The following is a 26141-nucleotide window of genomic DNA, read 5'->3' as shown; positions in this document are numbered from 1 at the left end:
GACTGAATGCTATTGTAGCTATTTTCTCCCCTTTTCAGGTGTCACGAGCATACAGGCTTCCTTCAGTGATTGAATAATTTCTTCCAATGGTTTCTTTCTTAGATTTTTTGATGCGGTCCTCCTTTTTATCTCCGCCCACACCATCTCCATGGGATTAAAAATGCAGTGGTATGGCGGTATGTGCAAGACTGTGTCCATAACTGGCTGCCAATTGGTCTACAACATACTTCCTTTTTCTTTGTCCCCAATAGGCGTGTTCTCCATAAAAATTTCGAGGAGTACTTGTATTATAGGAACAGGATAAGGGACAGGAATATTTTTATCGATCATATATTGAAGGATTCGATCTTTTTTCCAGGATTGATTGGGTATAGGGTTCAATACACCGCTGTGGTAGGAGGCATTATCCATAACTATTACAGATGGTCCTTCTAAGCGTTGTTGTATCTTCTCTTCAAACCACTTTTCAAAGATTTCCGATTTCACGCTGCTATGGTAATCCGCGGGAGCATCCGCCATTTTAGTATGTGTAACTAGAAGAGCATCACCAATAAAACCAAACCGTCCACCGCAATGAACAATAACGATTCTATCACCTTTGTTGAATGGGGTTGTTACAGCACAACTGTCAGAATCATCTGTCCAGTTCTTCATTCTGCAACAGTTACTGTCGAACCAAGTTTCATCTAGGTATACGTCAGCATAACCTTGGGCCCGAAGATCTTGAATATCTTGAAGATATCTGTACCGCCAAGCAATTATTTCAGGTGTTTCAGCTTTTAAGCACTTTTTAGGTACAGACAGGTATTTAAACCCCATAGTTTTCAAAAGACGACAAAGTGTCTTCGCCCCATACGGAAGGTGATAATCTGTCCCAGCTGTCTCCTGTTTCATTGATTCAATTAGGTCACCTATTGTTGGAGATATACTGTCCCTATAATACTAAAAAAACCATTCGACAAAGCAGATCCCAAGTGAAATCTTCTATTTTATAAAGTTTTAATTTCCGTTTCCGAACTGTCTTTTTAGTGGGGATTACATACGTATTGACATCACTGATTTTAACTATTTTTTCACCGTAGTAACACAGATTCCTGTCGCTTCTGATGCTAAATCATTTAAATTTTTACCAGTTATAAAACTGCCATTTCCTAAAACACCTCGTAAGAAATTTTTAATGTTCCTCACCAACATCACGGTTTGTTTTCGTAATTTAACACCTCTCCCAATCACATTTTTGTCACTTTAAGTTGGAGTTCCTGGTGAGGAAGGAGAAGAAGAAAAGGAAGGTCCAGGCAGCTGATTTAATTCCGCTTCGTTACACTGTAATTCTGGATTTACCCACGGCCGGAAGAATACAGACATATTACTGCTCTTGCGCTAAAATGATAAGTTATAAATATTAAAAATATCAGTTATTTCATATCTTACTATTAATAATGTTCACTAGGTCACTGCAATGCACTCAGCATGAAGAATGAGTCAAGACTGAAGACAGTGGTGTGGCAACCTCTCCATACCAAGCAAGGATCACATGGAGCTCATTAAATCAGCAGGGTGCAGGGTGGGTTACAGCTGGCTTCCAGCTCGCTTCCAAGAACTGAGGTCATCATGTTTTGTCCCCAACTCTAGAGGAAGACCAAGACGATGATGGTTAAACTCAGTTTCTAATGATTTAATGGTAAGATGTATACAACTAAAGGAGGCCACAGAGCTAGTTACAAACAGAGGATTGTGGCGGAGTATAGTAAAAACACAGCGGCTTGCAGACTGAATGCCGAAAGGCATAACAGTCTATAACGAAGACGTATGTATGCATGTACACTGTGTTCACCACATCCTGTAAATGGTCTCTTCTTTTCGCAAGTGGCTTTACGTCGCACTGACGCAGATAGGTCTTATGGCGACGATGGGATAGGAAATGCCTAGGAGTTGGAAGGAAGCGGCTGTGGCCTTAATTAAGGTACATCCCCAGCATTCGCCTGGCTTGAAAATGGGAACCCACGGAAAACCATCTTCAGGGCTGCCGACAGTGGGATTCGAACCCACTATCTCCCGGATGCAAATGGTCTCTTCTGAAGTTTAAATTAACCTCACCTTACGTCGCACCGACACAGATAGGTCTTATGGCGATGAGGGTAGAGCTGGGAATGGTAAGGAAGCTGCCGTGGCCTTAATTAAGGTACAGCCCCAGCATTTGCCTGGTGTGAAAATGGGAAACCATGGAAAACCATTTTCAGGGCTGCCGACAGTGGGGTTCGAACCTACTATCTCCCGAATACTGGATACTGGCCACACTTAAGCGACTGCAGCTATCGAGCTCGGTAACTACAGCCGTAACTAACTCCCGAGGACATGCAGCTCTCTGACGTAGTGATGATGGCTTCCTCCCGGGTAAGATATTCTGGAGGTAAACTAGTCCCCCATTCGGATCTCCGGGTGGGGACTACACGAGAGCCGGGCGATCATCAGGAAGATAGATACTGACATTCTGCAAGTCGGACCATGGAATGTTAGAAGTTTGAATCGTTGTGGTAGATTAGAGAATCTGAAATGGGATATGGATAGACTAAAGTTAGATGTAGTAGGTGTAAGTGAAGAACGTTGGCAGGAAGAACAGGATTTTTGGTCATGCGAGTACCGAATTATCAACACAAAATCAAACAGGGGAAATGCAGGAGTTGGTTTAATAATGAATAAGAAAATATGACAGTGGGTAAGCTACTATGATAAGCATAGTGAAAGAATTATTGTCGTCAAGATAGACACCAAACCAATGCCCACCACAATAGTACAGGTCTAAATGCCTACTTGCTCAGCGGATGATGAGGAAATCGAAAGAACATATGAAGAGATTTAATACAATATGTAAAAGGTGATGAGAATCTAATTGTGATGGGAGACTGGAATGCAGTGGTAGGCCAAGGAAGAGAAGGTAATACAGTAGGAGAATTCGGATTGGGACAAAGGAACGACAGAGGAAGTCGGTTGGTTGAATTCTGCATTGATCATAATTTAGTCCTTGCTAATACTTGGTTCAAACACCACAAACGTCGGCTTTATATGTGGACGAGATCTGGAGACACTGGAAGGTATCAAACAGACTCCATTATGATTAGGCAGAGATTCAGAAACCAGGTGTCAGATTGCAAAACTTTCTCACGAGCAGACGTGGACACTGACCACAACTTGTTGGTCATGAAATGCCATCTGAAGCTGAAGAAATTGAAAAAAGGAAAGAATGCAAAAAGATGGGATCTAGACAAGTTGAAATAAAAGAGTGTGAGGGATTGTTTCAAGGACTAAATGAAAAGGCTGAAGGAATCGCAATAGAGGAAGAGCAGACAGTCATGAAAAATGAAGTCAGCAGGGCTGCTGAAGAAATGTTAGGAAGGAAGAAAAGATCAACTAAGAATCAGTGGATAACTCAGTTATTATTATTATTATTATTATTATTATTATTATTACAACTTCCCCCATGCGGAGGCTGCCACAAGGACAAAGTATGTCGACTACACAGTATTTTGTCTTCTAAGTTACTGTTGACTTTGCTAGTGTGCCAGGTAGAAGATTAACCAAAAGGCTCAGGAATAGATTTGCAATATGGTTCTTCAGATGTTATATAGATGATTGCGGAGTATGGTCACTGAACCTCGTATTGCGGCGATAGCGATGTCGTGAAGTTGTGTCCGGCTGAGACCGAGAGAATCCCATAGCAGTACAAGAAATTTAGGGATTGTGCCTCGAGCTCCGATCATGAGTCCATGGACAGAAATATTGTCTAGGTGATATTTATCTTTATAGTAGTTTACAGTTGGCTGGTAAATTGACTTCTTTTCGGCGTCCACCTCTTCGGCCTGGCCAACGTGCGACTCGAAGCGTATTGTGGTATCTAAGATTAGTCCTTGTTTGCTAGCTGGTTGAAAGGCTATCATGTCAATACGTCTGTTACTCCCGTCGGTAGCTAGGCCAGAGACCTCTTCGTGCACCGTGAAACCGTGATCCCTCAGCGAGGTCGCAATCATGTGTCGTATTGTATGATGGCGGGAATTTCTCAATACCTCCCCATGAAGGCAGGCTCTCAGGATGTGGGCAAGAGTTTCGTGCTCTCTGTGGCAACGCCGACAGAGGGTGTTGTCCTGGGACCTTCCTGGCACGGAGCGAACGGCGCAGACATTCGCTGTCATCTTGATGGCCCCTCTCCATTCCGCACAGGAAAAGCCTCAGTGATCTCTTATCCATTTGTTCCCTGGCATGTATTCCTGGAAGAGTCCAACGCCCTTTCCTTTGTGTGGCAACTTCGTCCATGACAGAACTTCTCTGTCTCGTAGTATCTGTCAGACCTTCTTTACGTTGGGAAGATGGCTATTTTTGGACATAACACGATCATTCATTTCTATGCCTAGATCTTGCAAACAAATTGTACGTTCTTGTTCCAGGTTTCTAGTTGCATTAATGTAGCCGTTATTTGCAAGCGATAATTTATTACAGATGTTAATATGCTGTAGTTTGGCTTCCCAAGTGGCGCGAAACAAACCGAGGCCTTTATACATCCTTTCGGTGTATACCATGTGATCCGGAACGTCTGCTGGTAGTTGTAATAATTCTTTAGTTCCACTCTTTAATATTTTATCCGCATCTGATAGAAAAGATTGAGGTATCTTGTTTAGGGGAGTAACTTGGAGTGGATAAATAAGAGTAGGTAATATTAAACTAAATGCTAAATGCTAAAAATGAAGAGGGCAGAAAAGAATACAGGCGATTAAAGAATGAAATAGAGAGAAAGTGCCAGGTAGCTAAGGAAGACTGGCTGAAGGAGAAGTGCAAGGATGTCGAAGGCTGTATGGTCCTGGGAAAGGTAGATGCTGCATACAGAAAATCAAGGAAACCTTTGTAGAAAGGAAATCTAGGTGTATGAATATTAAGAGCTCAGATGGAAAGCCACTTCTAGGGAAAGAAGACAAAGCAGAAAGATGGCAGGAACATATCCAACAGTTGTATCAAGGTGAAGATGCAGATAATTTGTTTCTGGAAAAAGAAGAGGCTGTTGATGCTGATGAAATGAGAGACCCAATTTTGGGGTCAGAGTTTGACAGAGCTGTGAGCGACCTAAATAGAAACAAGGCACCTGGAATTGATGACATTCCCTCTGAATTACTGACTGCCTTAGGAGAAACCAGCATGGCAAGGTTATTCCATTTACTGTGTAAGATGTATGAGACAGGAGAAGCCCCATCCGATTTTCAGCAGAATGTTGTTATACCTATTCCCAAGAAAGCTGGTGTTGAGAGGTGTGAAAACTATCGCACCATTAGTTTAGTATCTCATGCCTGCAAAATTTTAACACGTATTGTTTACAGAACAATGGAAAAACAAGTTGAAGCTGAGTTGGGAGAAGATCAATTTGGCTTCAGAAGAAATGTAGGAACACGTGAAGCAATCCTGACTTTACGTCTGATCTTAGAGGATCGAATCAAGAAGGACAAGCCCACGTACAAGGCATTTGTAGATCTAGAAAAGGCATTTGATAATGTTGACTGGACCAAGCTATTTAATATTCTGAAGGTGATTGGGATCAGATACCAAGAACGAAGATTTATCTACAATCTGTGTAAAAATCAGTCTGCATTGATAAGAATCGAGGGCTTTGAAAAAGAAGCAGCAATCCAGAAAGGAGTGAGGCAAGGCTGCAGCCTGTCACCCCTCCTTTTCAGTGTTTACATAGAACAGGCAGTAAAGGAAATCAAAGAGGAATTTGGGAAGTGAATCACAATCCAAGGACAGGAAATCAAAACCTTGAGATTTGCCGATGATATTGTTATTTTATCTGAGACTGCAGAAGATCTCGAGAAGCTGCTGAGTGGTATGGACAAAGTCTTGGGTAAGGATTACAAGATGAAAATAAATAAGTCCAAAACAAAAGTAATGGAGTGCAGTCGAACGAAGGCAGGTGATGCAGGAAATATTAGATTAGGAAATGAAGTCTTAAAGGAAGAAGATGAATATTGTTACTTGAGTAGTAAAATAACTGATGGCAGAAGTAAGGAGGACATAAAATGCAGATTAGCACAAGCAAGGAAGAGCTTTCTTAAGAAAATAAATTTGCTCACTTCAAACATTGATATAGGAACTCAAAAGACATTTTTTAAGACTTTTGTGTGGAGCGTGGCATTGTATGGAAGTGAAACATTCATGATAACTAGCTCAGAAAGAAAGAAAGAGGATAGAAGCTTTTGAAATGTGGTGTTACAGAAGAATGCTGAAGGTGAGATGAATAGATCGAATCACAAATGAAGGTGTAGGTGGTAAGAACAGTAGGGGTAGACCAAGGTATGAATATGACAAGCAGATTAGAGCAGATGTAGGATGTAGTAGTTACGTAGAAATGAAAAGGTTAGCACAGGATAGGGTGACATGGGAAGTTGCATCAAACCAGTCTATGGGGTACCGCCGCATATGTTATGATCAGTCTACACCCTAAAATGATCTGTCTTCCGGGTGGAGTATATAAGCCACCGAATGCAGGTTTTTTATGCGATATAGAGACTCAAATACAAGATTTAGTCACTGATTACTCAAATATGATTATTATGGGTGATTTCAACATAAACCTTCTTGAACCTAACTCTCCCCAGACAACCCAACTTTTAACTCCTTTTAAAGCTTGCAACTTAACGTTTCTCCCACTCAATGCCACACATCACACACCTTAATTGATCTCATTGCCACAAACCAACCTGAATTAGTTCTTCACCACGGTCAAATTAGAGTCCGAGGTATGTCGCGGCATGATGCCATATTTATGGCCTATTATATTAAAAGTCCCAAATTCAAACCGAAAATAATTTCATCTCGAGATCTACAAAGAATTGATAAGAATAAAATTTTACAAGACACAGTTGCAGTGCCATGGCATGACATATTTAAACTTAAAGATATAAATGACAAAGTGGTGCGTTTCAGTCACCATATGACTGAGGTGTACGATAGACACGCCCTTGAAAAGACGGCTCGAGTTTCGCGGAAGCCAGCTCCCTGGCTCTCAGATGAGATTAGAGCACTTATGGTTGAATGCGATACTGCTTATAGACGAGTTAGAAAACATTGCACTCCTGACAATCTCCTTAACTATAAGAGAGTGAGAAACGCTACGATCCAACAGATTAGAAACGCAAAATTACGACATGCTCACAGTTTAATTCAACCAACTGTTTCAACAGCTGTGATGTGGAAAACCACAAAGAGCTTTGGCATTACCAAAGGACGAGGCGACGAAGAAATAAAGATACCCTTGGTAAAACTGAACGATTATTCTTCATCTAACTGCACATTAAATGCAGCCCTGAAACAGGAAGTTCTTGACGGGAATTATGCACAGACGTGAACAGATAGAGAAAACTTCTACTTCCGTCCAGCAACCCACTCACAAGTCAGGTTTGCTATAAATCGGATAACATCAACAGTGAAAGAAAATGCCAGTCTAAGAATAGGGATGATGATAATTATTCTGGATGTGATATTACTAGAGACGGGAATTTGCCTATTTGCCTATTTTATTCCTGTGTTCAGAAACATAGACTTTTGAGATATGTTTACCCCACAAACAAAAGTTGGAATTCTCAGAAGTCACCAGAAATACTGTAGTTCTTGGGAAATTTCCATCAGGAGAAACAAGGAATAATTTGACCTCGAAGCCTTCAACCCCTCCAACCTCCTATGACATATGCAAGAACCAGTCAACGGTGAACTATGTTGCACAACCCATATGCCCCGTACCTCCCTTTCGATGCGAACTGTTGTACACGTACGCTTTATGTTCAGAACGTGTTGTTATTTATTGTGAAGTAGTACTAGAAGAAGATGTGTGTTTGCCGCAAAGCTAAAACAAAAATCCTACTGGGCGAATTGGTCGTGCGGTCAGGGGCATGCAGCTGTGAACTTGCATCCGGGAGATAGTGGGTTTGAACCCCACAGTCGGCAGCCCTGAAGATGGTTTTTCGTGGTTTCCCATTTTCACACCAGGCAAATGCTGGGGCTGCACCTCAGTGAAGGCCACGGCCGCTTCATTCCCATTCCTAAACCTTTCCAATCCCATCGTCGCCATAAGACCTATCTGTGTTGGTGCGACATAAAGCAAATAACAAAAAAAAAAATTGTCGAAGCCCTACTGGCTGAAGCAGTGGATCACAGGGGATCCCAATTTCACTACGGATCTGTCAAGCTTGCTGTAAGGAGGTACGTTTGTTTGTTCTTTTTATCTTCTTTGTGATTGAAAACTAGGATCGCATTTCATTGTAGCATATATAGGCATATTAAATTACATATTGTAGCAAGTTGTTTTGTTGCAATGCTGTATTAGTTGTGAACTTTCAATAATTTATCTTGCTAAAATGTAAACAATCATTACATTACTGAACGAGGAGTTAGAACGCCTGTGGTGTCTTGTCACAGAATGGATGAAAATCAAATCAGTATTTTGAACTGTGATTCATTTCCTGTGAAAATAGAGATATACAACTGAAATGCAATTTTTAAAACTCCCTTTAAAAAATCGTGAATTCTATTACACTTCCGCTAAGCCTTCGTGAAACACAGGTTGCAGATCCAATGTAGCCCGGTTAGGACAATGTCACAGCGTGTTTTACAAGGTTGCCAAGACTATCTATACAAGACCAGGCCAGCGGAAAGACCGTTGGTCTCGACTGGTGAGGCCCGGTTAGGTGACGGGGGGGAGGGAGAAGCAAAGAGAGTCTGAGGGGCGTGAGCTCCCAGGTTAGAGCTGCGAAGTCGCCAACAAGCCTCTAGCATCCCCTCTAGAGTCCTGCTAAACTGCGACAAAAATACGGTTATGGGCGCATGTCACGACAATATCGAATTACACGGTTTTTATTTTCAACGAGGGTGCCGGCCTTGTGGGCGCACATCATGCAGGATCTATTGCAGGCAACAGAAAATAGTCTTCATGACAGCTGACCCGGCTGACCAAAGCCGGTGAACAGAAACAAACAAAATGTTCACAAATCTGAGATTTATACTGCCTCCGTTTTCATTCTTCTATATAGGTAAGAATACTGCTATTCTCCGGACCACCTTTTGAGCAGACTAAAGCGGAAGTGACGTCATTGTCTCGTCACACTCGCCGTGGTTGCCAAATGAGGCGGTGCGCGATTCAAAGTTGTACTCCACCACTATAATGCAGCACAGCTCACGGATTGAACCTCGAATTAATTTAAAATAATTAATACATTAACGTATGCGTGTTAGAATCCCATACAGTTTTTTAACGGCTTACATCTTTAAACAATTAATTTACTGAATTACATTTTAAATGTGAAAACCTACAATCTGTTTTCCAGTCAATGACCAGGTCAGGGATGGAATAAATGAAGCCCCATCTTTCGGCGAGGACAGGAACTGAGCCGGATGCCGAAGCCTGTTTCACTCCTCTGGGGCAATGATTAATGAATGACAGATGAAATTAAATGATACTGGAGAGTGATGCTTGAATGAAAGATGACAGGGAAAACCGGAGTACCCGGAGAAAAACCTGTCTCGCCTCCGTTTTGTCCAGCACAAATCTCACACGGAGTGACCGGGATTTGAACCACGGAACCCAGCGTTGAGAGGCCGACGCGCTGCCACCTGAGCCACGGAGGCTTTCGAAATTTTAATGTACTAACTACAATTTCACAGTACAATTTCAATAAACTAGATATTAAAAATATATTTTTATAAACATATTCTTCTTCTTCTTCCTAATCTGTTTACCCTCCAGGGTTGGCTTTTCCCTCGGACTCAGCGAGGGATCTCACCTCTACTGCCTCAAGGGCAGTGTTCTGGAGTTTCAGACTTTGGGTCGGGGGATACAACTGGGGAGAATGACGAGTACCTCGCCCAGGCGGCCTCTCCTGCTATGCTGAACAGGGGCCTTGTGGAGAGATGGGAAGATTAGATAGGAAAGACAAGGAAGAGGGAAGGAAGCGGCCGTGGCCTTAAGTGAGGTACCATCTTGGCATCTGCCTGGAGGAGAAGTGGGAAACCACGGAAAACCACGGAAAACCACTTCGAGGATGGCTGAGGTGGGAATCGAACCCACCTCTACTCCGTTGACCTCCCGAGGCTGAGTGGACCCCGTTCCAGTCCTCGTACCATTTTTCAAATTTCGTGGGAGAGCCGGGAATCGAACCCGGACCTCCGGGGGTGGCAGCTAATCACGCTAACCACACCACAGAGGCGGACTATAAAAATATTATTACATATTATCATTATTATTATTATTATCAATATACAGTATATATATATATATATATATATAAAACATTTTATTATTTATTATTCACTATTATTATCTAAATATATGGCCTGATTTCTGATTCAAATGAGTTGCTACTCACGAGCGATTTATGAAAAAGGGAGAGAAGTGAGGATTATATATGGCCTACGCGTACTGGAATTAACTTGGAACTGACAGATGAAGTTGGGGATCCAGGCAAAAACCTGTTTCACCTCCGCTTTGTCCAGTACAATTTCAATAAATTAGTTATTACAAATATATTTTATAAAATATTATTACATATTATTACTATTATTATTATTATCATGCAGGAGGTTTCAGCGTCAGCTTACCTTGTGCCGCAGTAATTAATCTGTGTCACTATGGAGTGGCTCCACACCCAAGTCGGAATCAGAACCGGGGTCAACACACGAGGTACACTAATCCCGCCGTCAATACTATTCGCTCGGAAATGCTTATAAACAGACAGAATCACATTTCACTCGCCGGAAGTAAAATCTTGCGTTTCTTCTTCAACTAATAACAGTCTGGTGAATTTTTGTTCGGATCCATTGCACAATAATATCCAATAACGAGTAAGAAGAAACCTACAAACGTACAAGAGACTACAAAAATTATGAATTAGCACACAATACGCACATAACCTGTTTTTGTAAAAGCGAAGCACACTGATAAAATACTCTCACTGATTTTTTAAACAGACTGTGATTGAAATTGCACCCATGTGTTCAGGACATCCACTGAGTGAGTAAGTATGGCAGCTCCGCATTGACTGCACCATTGCCAAAACTCGCTCTGAGCAGCGCACCCCTCTTGCCCCCTCACCTACCGTGTTACAACACCGAAGGCGCTGCCCCTGTCGCCCGCGCCATCCCCTGGTCTATACACTCACTTCCGCTTTAGTCTGCTCAAAAGGTGGTCCGGAGAATAGGGCCAGCTTGTTGGGTCCTTGGCAAGCAAAAAGGACGGATCTCTCCTCTACGCTACTCCAGTATCGTTTCATGTCTTTTTTATTATATTTTTCACCCGGTGAAACATTTCTGCTGAGTTTATTAAAGACGGTGGAGAAAGATTACATAAATACATATAAAAGATCATTCTAAGGATATGACACGATGAAGTTATTCCAAAAGAAGGGCAGGAATCACATTGTCCCAATTCATAAAGGAGGGGATAAGGAGTAACTTCAAAATCATCGTGGCCTATTTCTTGTAAACATTGCCTACAAAATTCTGTCCTTTATTCTTTTACAGCGTTTGCTGAAAATATTATTGGGGGCTATCAGAACGGTTTTTGTAGTAACACATCCACTATGGACAACATACCTGCAATTAAGACTGTTATTGATAAGGTGTGGGAACACAAGGGGTCTGTTCACTATCTCTTTACAGATTTCTTCGAGGCATATGATTCAATCCATAGAGAAGTGCTATGGAACATCATGATGGAGTTTGGCTTTGCCATAAAATTAATTAACATGTGCAAACTGTGTATGGATGATAATGTTAGCTGTGTTTTGCTCAAGGGCAGAAAATCAAGTTTCTTCCAGACTAAAACTGGTCTGAGACAAGGGGATGCACTATCTCCTCTTCTATTAAACATTGCACTGGAGAAGATTATCAGGAAATTAGCTCTTGCACCTGCTGGCATCATATTGGGGAGACAACGAAGTCCTTGCATATGCGGATGATATTGTTCTTATTGGTCGCAATGAATTAGAAATTACTGTACCGAGCTCAATAGCTGCAGTCGCTTAAGTGCGGCCAGTATCCAGTATTCGGGAGATAGTAGGTTTGTTCCCCACTGTCGGCAGCCCTGAAAATGGCTTTCTGTGGTTTCCCATTTTCACACCAGGCAAATGCTGGGGCTGTACCTTAATTAAGGCCACGGACGCTTCCTTCCCACTCCTAGCCCTTTCCTGTCCCATCGTCGCCGTAAGACCTATCTGCGTCGGTGCGACTTAAAACAACTAGCACAAAAAAAAAGAAAGAAAGAAAGAAAGAAAGAAAGAAAGAAAGAAATTACTGTCGGTGAAGAAACTGTGTGTGGTTGAGTTTAAACGCTAAAAAATTTAAACCAGTATACCAATCTAAAATATAATCACACTATTGTAAAACTTGGTTTATACTGCATTCTTTGGTGGTATTTGCATATTTTTATTATGTTTCTTGTGAAAGTTATATTAGGCGGAATGCAAAAAGTACCCATTTTCTTGCCCGTTTCTTTTTAAACAATAAGTTTGTAGTACCATTACATGAAAACACACTGTCCAATTTTCATGAAATTTAGAAGGATTATGGAATGTACTGTTATAAATATATTCCTTAAGTTTGATTACTTTACACACTTTGGCAAGCAAGTTGCTATTTTTTTTTTGTAAATGGTTGTCCATCTGATACTGGGCGGTCTTCTGAAATCGAGAGTGAGTTCATCAGAAATGTCTGAAGTTTTTTGTTTCAAATCGTTGTATACCGAAAACGTACAATTATTTCTGTATTTTATATAGATTTTTATTTGAAAACAAACAAGCATTAAGCACTCAGGCGTGTCATGCAGCTTGAGCAATGGGTTGTCCAATAAGCGATCAAACCCTCTTGCGTGAGCTCCCTTTCACGATAAGATGACAAGCAGGTGAATCTTGGTATTTCCAGATTTATTTGTGGTGTAATTATTTGCATTCAGCCGGGCCTTCAGTATCACTGGCTGTATTGCTCAGTTAAGGCAGAGTTAAAAATGCCGCTGAGGTCATGTTTTACGGAAAATTGTTGAACTAAGTGGAGACATTAAAAATCAATATTATTATTTGTTAGGTATATTGGCTAGTAAAACAATTGTGACTGGATTGTTTTTATCACGTTTTAAACCTACTTCTCTCCCAAAAAACCCATATTGGCCCGAGTTACGAGATATTAAACAATCACTTTGTTAATGATCTCACCTGCCTATATTTAATAGGCCTAGCAACAACCGTGAATATTTCTTAACTAAAGTAAACTCGTTTCCTCATCCTGAGGTGGTGCAGCTCTTTTTTAGACAGGCACCCAGTGGACAGGAGTTGCATGTACGATTTTTACCGCAAATCAACCTTCCTGCCATTCGTAAATATCTGGCAATACGGTACCGGGAATCGAACTGAGACTCACGAGAACGGCAGCTAATTGTGCTAACCATTACGCTGGCGGACATTCTTAACTACAAAACACAGACATTATACATGACTGATGTGTGCTTGCAATGCACGCATCGGATGTGAAACTAGTCACCTATCTGTGCAACGTAATCAGAGCTGCAGTAGGCCTACGATATGGAGGCGGATTTTTCTTAACTATAAAACACAGATGTACCGCATGACTTTGACGCGTGTTTACATTGCGTGGGTCATATGGACGAAACTATTCACAAATTTGTATGATGTCATCAGAGCTGCATAAGGCTAGTAGCCGCTTCGAAGCGAAATCGTTGTTCTTCTCCGACGAATTACGTTGGGGGGTCTTGTATGTGAGATTTTTTAAAAAATGTCTTCGTCTCGAAAAGCCAGGGGGGGGGGGGGGGGGGGGAGGTCCAATACACAAGTAAATACGGTATTTGGAAGAGAGTCTTCTTGTAATATGGCCAGCGGCATGGCAGTTTTATGAGATTCATTTGAATTTTCACTAACCTATAAATAGGCCTATGCTTACATATTACATGCAGTTTAAAATTTATTTTGTAAAATAATATCAAATGTTTTAAGTCCGCTTCCTTGGCTGAACAGTCAGCATTGAGGTCTTCTGTTCAGAGAGTCCCAGGTTCGTTTCCCGACCAGGTCGGAGATTTTAATCATGTCTGATTAATCCATCTGGCTCAGGGACTGGGTACTTGTGTTTGTCCCAACACTTTCCTCTTCATATTCAAACATCACACTCCACTACCAACCACCACAGAAATACGCAATAGGGATTACCTCCCTTCTTATAGGGTTGGCGTCAGGAAGGGCACCCGGTCATAAAACAGGGCCAAATCCACCTGTGCGACACAGTGCGCCCCTGAGACCCCACAGATGTGGGAAAAGCTGTAGAGGAAGAAAAAGGAGAAGAGTATCAAATGTTTTAACTATTCCTCTATTCTTACACTTCTTCCACAAGCTTATACAGCCATATTTTCTGGTCTGACTGAAAAGGAATGCAAAATTCTAAAACTTTACAAATACATTTTGAAAGAAATAGACGTCTAAATTGGGAGTCAGAACAATGCAGCACCAGAGCGAAATATAGAAAAAAGGTGGGAAGCAGTAGATACTGCAAAATCCAGACAACTGAATCCTTCAGAAGCATCAAGGTCCTATGGTATTCCATGAACTATGCCACGCAGACAATGGACTGTGCCCTTTGCCTTCTAAACCAAGGAAAAAGAATACATGCAGAAGTGTTATCACACTGATGGCTAGAAAGTGACTCCTCCACGACATATTATAGGAAGAAGAAAGCAAAATTAAACCCCATCTGAAAACAGAAACGTGCAATGTGATATGATTTTGTTTGTACAAAGCGTTCATAAGTAACATTGTTACAGATGGCGATATTACAAAACTGTCCTCTGAAATGGCCTATCGTGCCCTGTTACACAAGTATTACAAAGAAACAGGAGAATTTGACCCTCAATGCCTCAACGTACTTATCTTTGCTCTTCAGTTGTGCGCACGTGTTCGCTTCTATATGGCTTTCCCCTCTGACCAATGAGAGTGTAAGCCGGTACTGGGCAGTTCTGAGAGCTGTACATGCCTGAAATGAATATTTTTGGCCACTAGATGCAGATGATCGTAAGTGTATCATAGAAATGAAGTTGTTTCTTTTCCCTGGGAACTGTTGACCATAAGTCTCGAGCTTGGTGGTGGTGGTGGTGGTGTTTTTGTTGTTGTTGTTGTTGTTGTCTGAAAGCGGGTGTACATCTAGGCAATCATCCCCTCAACCTTTACATCTGTTTTTTTCAGTTCTACTGTATTAATGAATATGCTGAATGAAACTGTACTCATTGATGATCATGATGCTCATTGTGTAAAGGGGCCTAACATCTAGGTCATCAACCCGAATTGCGCTCATTAAACAGGTCGGGTGGAGGGAGTTATGGGACATGAATGGGTTGGGTCATGGAAAGTAAGAGAAGCAAGGAATATCTAAGAGAGAATGGTTAGACTCCATATTTAATTATTTCAAAGTAGAAGTGTAAAAGTGGAGGAAGCCATGAATAAAAGAATATAGAGGCACTCATTTGCAGCAGCCTGAAAACTGGAAGTATTCAACAGCATGTTCCAACACCCTGCTTTTTCCCTTCAGCAACTATCTACCCTCACATATTTTATATCAAATACAACTTCACTTTCTTCTTCATAGTGATTTAATATCACACTAACACACAGGTTTTCGGTGATGCTATGATGGATTTCCCATTTACACAATAGTACTTGCATGGTGCAAATGGGGAAAGTGTAGAAAAGCATCTTTAAGGCCGCACGCGGTGGGATTCAAACGTACCACCACTTGAATACAAGCTCACAGCTACGCAACCCGAATCGTGGAGCCAACTCGCCAAATCACTTCACCTGCTACCCAGTTAACTCATTTTCATCATTCCTCAACACCTGAAATATATATATTGTAACCGTAAATGCCGTACTTTGACTAGAAGAGCATAAGGATCAATGCAGGGCATATACAGTACAGAAATGGAGTGCTAAAGAGGGAGAGAGGTTTGTTGAAACAATGTCTGATTCAAAGAAAACTGAGTTTACTAACAAAAGTTCAAATTTCGTATCACCTCTGTACAGAAGAAATAGTGGGAAGTGTTCTTTCCTTGTCCTGCGGCTGGCGACGTTCCTTGAAGTCCGGCTGCTACTCTCGTACTACCATGGGTCTCCTCTCTGCACCATGGAACCACGATTTCTCCCTCGATGGAAATTCTAGACGTTCTGGAATTTCTAGAAGATCGAGACGGTCTAGAAGTTCTAGTAGAGTGGGCGTTGATATTGGTCACATATAGGAAGGACATGAATATACGCGCTAATGCTCTGGACGTGTTAATTTGGAAAGTGGCTTCTGCACAGATGAGAAAGAGATATCATAATGATCTTAAACAAAAGTTTATAGCACGTAGAAATTGTGTACTCAAAAAAATGAATCAATAACTATCACACGGTAGAATGTTACTGAAATCTACCCCATGTTCTATCACTAATCATTAAATGCGGCTGAATGTCAATAAAATCGAACACGCAATTCAGTCTTAACACTTGAAAGATAAGTAAGCGGAGTTGAATGTCAAAAAAATCGAACTCGCACAATGAATAGCTACTTAGAATTATATGATAATGTAACTTCACATCGTCCAATGTCAATGAAATCGACCTAGTAAGTTCGAAGAATGTGACACTTGGCACAAGTTGAAGTTTTCTCACTTGTCAAAATTTCCTAAGTTTTTACACAGTTTTGAAGACAATCACTTTGATCAGACGGAAACGTAAATATTGTACTTGTGAAATTATTCCTGTTCACACGTCTTACTTGGAAAATAAATTGAAACTCACTCTGTTCGTTAACAGTCCTTGGTTCGATCACTTGTAAGGTTAATAAGTTCAAATATGCAGTTCGCAGTCTATCACCCAATTGTTTGAGAATTATTTACACATGGAAAAATTGCAAGTCTGGTGACGCAGATACAGGGTTTAATTTAACGTGATATTCAATCACCTGTCCATATTTGACACTTGAGAAATTCTACGTCTTATAGCACCTTTATGTCAACGAAGACTCACAAAATATTTCAATCACTTGACGAAATACAAGCACTGTTCAATAATTTATCACTGTTCAGAATGTCTCATTCACTTTGAAATATGAGCACTTGGAAAATAAACAAGTCCTAAAACACTCATCCTACATAATCAATCATGTGTAAATGTTAATGTTGGCGAAGCACAAGTTGTATTCTAACACTCACGAACTGAAGAAAATTTATAAGTCCTATTTTCAACACCGGAGAACTTAAACTGTAACCCAATGCTCCATCGTGACTACCGCGAGCCGACCGACCGGGTTCGACCGTGGTTACTGACACATTGATCTGCCTTGGGAATTAGCCCTCCTTACATACGCGAATCGTGAAGATGGCAGTAATTGTATCTTCTTTAGCTTTCATCGGATTTTCACCAAATTCGGTGGAAATGGACACAAAAATTTCGGCAATACAATGATGATCTCATAATTTAATTCTTATCCTAAGGAAAGTTATTAGGCGTAGAACATTTTGAATGTTCTATGGCTGATGTAATCTTTCTGTCACAAGGGGAGGCAGGCTATGGCATCATAAGCACCACGTCGCACACGAACTTCATGCTGTACCTACCTGTTGAGTCGGCGCATAGCACATAATTCAAGTTTGAAGTGCGGGGACTTTCTATATTTCTTTGGATCAATATGCCAACCCCAATCATAACATTAACGACATTACAGAGAAAACCAGCATCATCTTTGACAAAGTCATTCCTGCAATAAAAAATGACTATCTCAAATTAGTAAACACACGTCATAACAAACCGACGAATCACAAATCTAACCCCGCCCCTACCTTCACAATAGCCACTCCTCCATCCCCTCCACCAACATCCCTCCACACAGCTAACATGAGCCCCAGACGTACTCGTAGCAGAACACAACAAATCTCCAAACATATCGGTACACAACCTCCACAGCAACAACAGTAAGTACTCTTTTCATTTCACACATACATCCAGGCATTCCTTCATACATACGCTATACTCATATTAGCTTTTCTTTACAGATAACAACCATATAACGTGCATAGACGAGAGAGGTGTCACCACCAACTGCTCTAAAATTAAACCCTATCTTGCTGTATATATAAATCTTACCTGACTACATCAACAGTTGAATTGCACAGTACTCAATTTTCAAATTTTAATGACAAAGAGTTCTTATAACATACCAATACAAAGTATATCAGCCATAGAAAATTCTCGATATTCACCTAATACAACTTAATCAACACAAGAACTACAAGAGGATTGAAGAATGAATGCAACTAAACATGAACTCAAATTTTAATAGACGTTTTTAAAATATACCATGTTTTAATGTGTTTATGTACTCATGTCCATGCTCAATCAATAGGTTTTAGTTCAACACCATCACTACTTTTAATCAGAGATATTTTAACGCAACATACTGCAATATATTTTACTTTCATTTTTCATTTGACATCCGGATGCTCTAACGTAACATCTTTGTAATTTTGTCTAATGACTGTAAATTTGTGTGCTAGCTGATGATGGCCAAGATAGGCCGAAACCGGTACTAGTGCAATAATTCATTCACAATAAATGAATTGATTGGTGGAACATTTTTCTTGTCTATTACATTGAATCCAATGAATACGGAATATGAAACTTACAAATAATAATCTTGTTTTATTGTCGTAGCTGTGTGGGTGGGTTCTCTGAAAATTCTATATAAGAAAGAAAAGGAAAGTCTGGTGATTGTTAAATCTAAAAAATTGATGGAGCTATTAATTTCTGATTCTAATGTAAAGTTAATATTAGGATCAATGTTACTGAGATTTATTAGCATCGTCGGCGAATCGGTAGAGCGTTCATCTAAGATGATAAAACCTCCTGATCCCGCCCCGTCTATCGCCCCTCCCCCTCCTCCTCCCTAACACACTCCGCCCTTTCCCCTTCCTTCCCCAGTTGGTCTACGCGACTTCCTAGCCAGTTCCTCTTCAATGTTATAGACAGTTTTAATTATGAGGGTCAATTTTGTGTGTTTTAACTTAAATATGTATCTTGGTATAATGACCCTAATTGGCTGATGACGACATCCATGGATGTTGAAACCAGTACCATAAATAAATGAGGTTGTAATTTTAACCAACACATCTTGTATTGAAAATAATAATAATGTTATTTGCTTTACGTCCCACTAACTACTTTTATGGTCTTCAGAGACGCCGAGGTGCCGGAATTTAGTCCCGCAAGAGTTTTTTTACGTGCCAGTAAATCTACCGACATGAGGCTGACGTATTTGAGCACCTTCAAATACCACCGGACTGAGCCAGAATCGAACCTGCCAAGTTGGGGTCAGAAGGCCAGTGCCTCAACCGTCTGAGCCACTCAGCCCGGCTTGTATTGAAAAGATGGATCTTGTACAATCTAACTTATTGTTTTTGTAATCTCTATTCAATACGGAACAAACATGAAATTCTTGACTTTAAACAGATAGGTCTTATGGCGACGATGGGATAGGGAAGGCCTAGGAGTGGGAAGGAAGCGGCCATGGCCTTCATTAACGTAAAGCCCAAGCATTTGCCTGGTATGAAAATAGGAAACCACGGAAAACCATCTTCAGGGCTGCCGACAATGGGATTCGAACCCACTAGCCCCCAAAATGCAAGCTCACAGTTGTGCGACCCTAACCACACGGCCAACTCTCTCGGTAATATAAGTTAGGTCCGCTTCACACTAGACGACCAGCCGCCCGTGCTTGTGAAACATTGTTTTAAATGCAGCACTTCACACTGGGCTACTCAGTAGCTGAGCTACAGAAAGAAGCCCGGAGACCGACCTAGCAGTAGCTCATTCCCGCTACTAGTTGCTGAGGTAGATTCCGCAACTCCGGCTGGCGACAGCTGGTGAACAATTGTTTTGTACTGGAGCCTTCACACTAGGTGACTCTGTAGCCCAGCTACTCGCCTCCAGCTGCGTTCCAATCAGAACACCCTTCAGTGTCATTTGAGCATTTTAAGTTCCTTCTCGTTACGTATTTTTTCAGATGATTATAAACTGTAGTAAATAAAAGTATTACATTCCGTATGAATGATTTAATTATACAAATTAAGCAGCGTCCATCTGCAACTTAAACTGTAATGAGTAGGTTTTAGTAATGAAGTTGAGAAGAGAAATGCATAGTATTAAGTAATGACACAGTTATACAGCAACTTTAAAAGAAAGACCATCCCAGGAAAGAAACAAGCTTTGTAATTAAAGAATTACAAATATAAGCGACATCACTTTTAATAAATGCTCAATATAATTGAGAATTTGCAGTCCGACTTGTTTGGCTGTATGTTCAGCAAAGCATCCTTCGGGCCAGAAGTTCCTGGGTTCGATTCCCAAACAAGACAGGGATTTTTTTTTTTTTTTACAATTTGCTTTAGGTAGCACCGACACAGATACATCTTATGGCGACAAGGGTTTAGGAAAGGGATAAGAGTGAGAAGGAAAAGATTGTGTCCTTAATCACAGTACAGTCTGGTGTAAAAATGGGCAATCACGGAAAAACATCTTCAAGACTGCCGACAGAGGAGTTCGAACTTACTATCCCCCGAACGCAAGATGATAGCTACATGTCACAAACTGCGCGGCCATTTGCTCGGGCGGGGATTTTAATCTCATAAGGTTAATGCCACAGTAGAAATCTAGTGTATTCACTCCAGTCTGTAACACACAACTTCGCTAAGAGATGAATTATACCTTAAAATGCTTGTAGAAGAGAGATGTGTTCATTACCAATGCCACAGACCCACCCAGCCTGCCCAAAACGGCACATTTACTTTTAAAATAAAAGACTGCAAGCGCCATTGACCACTAGCCGGCCAGGTACAAGCACAGCCATTTGTGGACATGACGTCATTCCCAGAATTCCTAACTCGCTGTTTCCATCACCAACCCGCGCAAAATAAAAACACAAGTGTTCCATGTACACCAAGGAAAAAATGTAGCTCTAACCTATCTTTGCAAATCCAGGCTCTGTCATGAGAACAGTGGCCCCCTGGGGGCCCACTCCCTTCGAGAGGCTCTTAACTATGGCCGCGGATCATACTGCCCGAACGGCAAGAAAAAATGTAATTTAGCAGCTCTAACCTATTTTTGCAAATCCAGGCCAAGCTCTGTCATGACAACAGTGGGCCCCTTCGGGGCCACGCTCCCTTCGTGAGGCTCTTAACTATCGCCGCGGATCATACTGCCCGAACGGCAAGAAAAAATGTAATTTAGCAGCTCTAACCTATTTTTGCAAATCCAGGCCAAGCTCTGTCATGACAACAGTGGGCCCCTTCGGGGCCACGCTCCCTTCGTGAGGCTCTTAACTATCGCCGCGGCGCATACTGCCCACACGACAAAGAGAAAATGTAATTTACTAGTATCGTATGTCATAACAGTTGGTGACAGTTCGCAGATCGCTGGTAGATGCTCCTATCGGCAATCAGCATCAGCAGAAGAGCATCACCCGCCACAAAACCTCCGAACCTCTGTGTACAGCGAGCAGAGTTAATACACTAGACATCTGCCTACGTCACTGCCTCGGGGATAGGGTGCTTTTGTTCGTCTATACACACAATCCCCACATTACCAACCATAACAGATAACGCAATGGCCAATACATCGCTCCGTAAAACTGGGTCAGATCCACATAAGGTGCTGACCTCAATTGATTGGGAAAAGGCCAGGCGGAATAAGAAAATAATGGGAGATTTTGCCAATACAAGGGGAGGCAGGCAATTATTTATTATTAATTAAGTTGTGGAGAGAATAATATTTAAGGCACCTTGCTGCCAAAGTTCTCGATTTTACTTTTAAAATGAGGGTTGAACGGAATCAACCAACAATTTTCAAAATGCGGCTGTGTATATGAACAACTCTACAGTTACAAGTGATAATTCTCATGTTTGGACCGTACTGAATTTGATATTTATCAAGAGTATTACAAAGATGTTTATTAAGACCGCCTTTTCAATACAATAGTATTGTATTAACTCTACAGTACAGTCTTCTCAGTAGTCTACAGAGAAAAATGAAGTAACTAAAAAACTTGGTACCATCATCACATAAATTGTTGAATAGCTTATAAGTCATTTTTCCAAACGATCTTTTAACGTAGGATGTGAATGAAACCTACGAAGCTTTCCTTCTTTCTCTTCGACAATAACAAGAACAGCAAGAGACACTCCACTGCCTGAAAACTCACTATGAAAACTGGCAGCTAAATAGCACACCGACACAGAATTCACGTGAACTAATCTGTAGCCGATTAGTGTGAAGCGGCCCTAAAGAAGGACGGAAATTCACATATTTATTTCAAGCCAGATCAACGGTCTCGTCACTAGCCAATAATTTAATAAAACCAGACCACCGGTCGAGTCACTAACGGCACTTACATTGGCAGCTTTGTCTAGCTTACGACGATGTGCGAGCCACCCCATGTGGATTCGAAACCTCTTATTTGCATCCCCCCGCGGCATTAATAAGGAATTACCAACCAATAAAGGACATTACTAATTACAGTAGAACTTCAACCTTACCCTTGTTGACCTAAGTGAGGAAGAATAGTTTTCATCTAAACAGTCTTACTTTAATGTTTTCATTTTCATTTCAGAGGCGCGGTATACACGATTAAACAGCATACCACTTAATCATTATTTTTGAAGAAATAAAATGTCTGTACATACAGTGACAGACAGAATTTTTCAGACAGTATAATCTATAAATGTAATACTCCTGTTATTAAAGAAAGAACAGGTAATAAATTCGAAATTACTAACCTCGGAATTTAATGCACTTCGTAGGTATTGTAATTACCCACCTGCGATTTGTAGATGAGTTTACAAAGTAATAATACCTTTTACTTTGAGATACGAAAATTTGTCGGTCAATATTTTTCGGACAGGGGACGTTTAGCTACTTGAGGCATACTTTGCACTTGTTATGCGCTGTGCAGCAGGTCCCGTCAGTGCCTTCCTCATGCACAAAGCAGATGCAACGATTCATGAGTGAAATGGGATGCAAAGGAAAGAACAGTACATTTGATCAAAGGCAATTAGTAATATTCCATCATGAAAAAGGGAAAATATGTCGACAAAGCGCAGATTTGCTGAACATTAAGAAAAGTACTGCTAACGATATTAACTGCCGATACAAATTTCAAGACAGAATTGAAAATTTGCCACAGACAGGTAGCCCAAGGGTCCTTACTAGGAGAAAAGAGAGGGCAGTAGTAAGCAAAGTGAAAAGAAATCCACCTCTTACTACAACCACTATTGCTGCTGCAGCTGAGAGCGAGTTTGGAAAGATCAGTGCAAGTACAATCTGGAAGGTGTTATATAGAGGTGATGATCACAGGCAAACTGCAAGATGGAAGCCCTATACCAACAAAATAAATAGGATAAAGCGACAATTTGATAAGGAGCATCTTAGAAAGGACATGAACAGGTGAAAGACTGTAATTTTCTGTGATGAATCTCAATTCAACGCTTCTGGCTCAGATAGGCACAACATAGTTTGGAGACAGCCCAATTAATAGTTTGAAGAAAGAAATATGAAGGCAACGGTAAAACATGGAGGGGGACATGTTATGGTGTGGGGCTGTATGTCAGCTCAAGGGGTAGGTGAGCTGAGTTTTACAGACTGAAACATGGACCACCGCCAGTATCTTCCGATTTTAAAAAAACAACCTGAAGAAAAGTGCAGAAAATATGGGAGTTGGGGACTGTTTTAAATTTGATCAGGACAACGACCCGAAACATATGGCCATGGTTGTTGTACAACTGTCCTAAAGTTGTGTATCCTCCTCCACAAAGTCCTCACATTAACCCCATAGGGAATTTATGGGATATACTGGTAAACAACATCCGGAAACTTCCCATAAACTCTAAAGCTGATGTGAAGATACAACTGCAAGAGGAGTGGGAAAAACTGCCCCATTCTACCACAAGAAAACTCGGGAAGAGCATGCCGAGAGGCCTGACTGAAGTGCTTTGCAGGAAGGGAAGAATCAGGAAGTATTAATATTCCTACATGAACTCCATCCTTCATATTTTTGTTGTACTTGCGCATTTTTGTCCGAAAATTCATGAACAGGCAATTTTGTATTATTGTAATTACATTCATAAGTTTCAATTTTTTTTGTGTATCATGAAATGAAGTGCATGTTTATTTTGGGTATCTGTATGTGTAACTATTCATTCTGAAGTAAGCACAATTAAACTACATATGTTTGTTATTAATCTCTTTTTTATTATTATTATTATTTTAAAGGAACTCTGCCTTTCCGAAAAATTATGACGATCACTGTAGATACCCCACAGCGCGTGCAGGAAACACAGGAACGTAGACAAAGATTACCACCAACAGAACAGCAACTCGCATAGTTAAATTTGCTAACAGGCATACCTCCCAGTTGGACAGGGCTCCAGCATTTCCATTTAAACTGGAAATAAAATGAACAAGCATTATAAAAAAGCTCAGAACGAAACAGAATAAATAAATAAACCCTTTTAAACGATTCAACAACATACATCTCCATTTTGAACTTCTTTTTCTTCTTTTACACAAACTTCGCTCCTACTTTCCCGCTACCAAGAGTCTTCTTCTACTTCGTGATATAGATTGGGCTTCTTGTTTTACATTTATTTAAATTTTAATTTAATTTCGCACAATGTGCATAATTAGAGGACGTACTCTTAAACATTTTCACAGAATTTTGTCAGAGATATTTCTCTGCGCTTACATGTCATTACGTCATATCTGTCACATGGGTTATTACAAAGTTTACACACGCATAGTTCATCCGGTTGGTGGTAGATGTCTCTCGTGCAGATACCGTGGTGCAAGGTCTGTCTAGGGAGGTCTGGTCACGCTACCACAATCCTTTGCGGTGGCGGCCATATTGGGTCTCAAATATCGTTGTTATGTGGGCGTGCACGACGTAATGATGTGAGTTATTACTTGTATTTTAAAAGAAAATAGGATACTGTGCCGCTCCAAATTGTCAAAATAAGACAACTGACGGAATTAGAGTGTTTCGCTTCCCGAAAGTTAAGCAAAGGAGAGCTCAGTGGGTACAAAACTGTAGGCATGACAAATGGTAATCTACAGATAATTCCGCCTTGTGCGCGGTTTTGTGAACTTGTACACTCGTATTATTCCTGAATAATACAGTAATTTGTTTGTATGAACGATGTTTTATATTTATAGGTCTTATTATGTATTTTCTTCTAGCATAATTTTGAAGAATCACTATTTGAACTAAAGAGGGCAGATGGACGGAAACTACTCAAGTGGAATTCCATCCCAACAATTTTCAACGTCCGTAATCCACCCAAGTCTTTGACATATGATAGGAAACCTCCCAAAGAAAGGGAACTGTCTTTCAAAACAAGCAAGGAAAGTAACCGGAAATGTGTAATAGTAGTATTGTTGTTTATGAAAATTTCCTTTTCATGCGTCCGGCTCCAATGATTAGCGTGCTTACCTTTTGGTCATAGCGGTCCCGGGTTCGATTCCAGGCAAGGTCAGGAATTTTAATCGTAATTGGTTAATTTCGCTGGCCTATCTCTTCAAACCAACAATTTGTGTCCAGCTTGTCATCATTACAGCAATAATTGTTTTTTTGCTAATTGCTTTACGTCGCACCGACACAGATAGGTCTTATGACGACGATGGGACAGGGAAGGGCTAGGAGTTGGAAGGAAGCGGCCGTGGCCTTAATTAAGGTACAGCCCCAGCATTTGCCTGGTGTGAAAATGGGAAACCACGGAAAACCATTTTCAGGGCTGCCGACAGTGGGGTTCGAACCTACTATCTCCCGAATACTGGACACTGGCCGCACTTAAGCGACTGCAGCTATCGAGCTCGGTGCAATGATTGTTAATAGCAGTCTTTTACGGTACTGTAGTTATTATTTACAGCTATATTTCATTCACCTTAAATGCTCTATGGAGTACATTATCTGGCTGGACAAATACTCAAAGATCACAACACTCGCACTAACCAACTACTGTAATTTAACGTACCGTAGTCTAACAT

The 26141-nt window shown here is 40.9% G+C and overlaps 1 protein-coding gene across 5 annotated transcripts in view; it reads right to left on the bottom strand.

Moving 5' to 3' along the window:
- Positions 1-24711, bottom strand: part of Polr3I (RNA polymerase III subunit I) — a 183156-nt gene extending 158445 nt beyond the window's left edge. For all 5 annotated transcript variants that reach the window (XM_067139604.2, XM_067139607.2, XM_067139606.2 and 2 more), the window contains exons 1-2: positions 24632-24711; positions 24507-24543 (exon numbers count right to left, since the gene is read on the bottom strand). In XM_067139604.2, the coding sequence (XP_066995705.1) occupies positions 24507-24543; positions 24632-24639 (45 nt within the window). In that variant the 5' untranslated portion in view covers positions 24640-24711. The remainder of the gene's footprint in view (positions 1-24506; positions 24544-24631) is intronic.
- Positions 24712-26141: the final 1430 nt, after the last annotated feature.

Source organism: Anabrus simplex, chromosome 2, assembly GCF_040414725.1.
Source record: "Anabrus simplex isolate iqAnaSimp1 chromosome 2, ASM4041472v1, whole genome shotgun sequence".
NCBI classification, from domain to species: Eukaryota; Metazoa; Arthropoda; class Insecta; order Orthoptera; family Tettigoniidae; genus Anabrus; species Anabrus simplex.
This window is presented reverse-complemented; position numbering and strand designations above follow the sequence as displayed.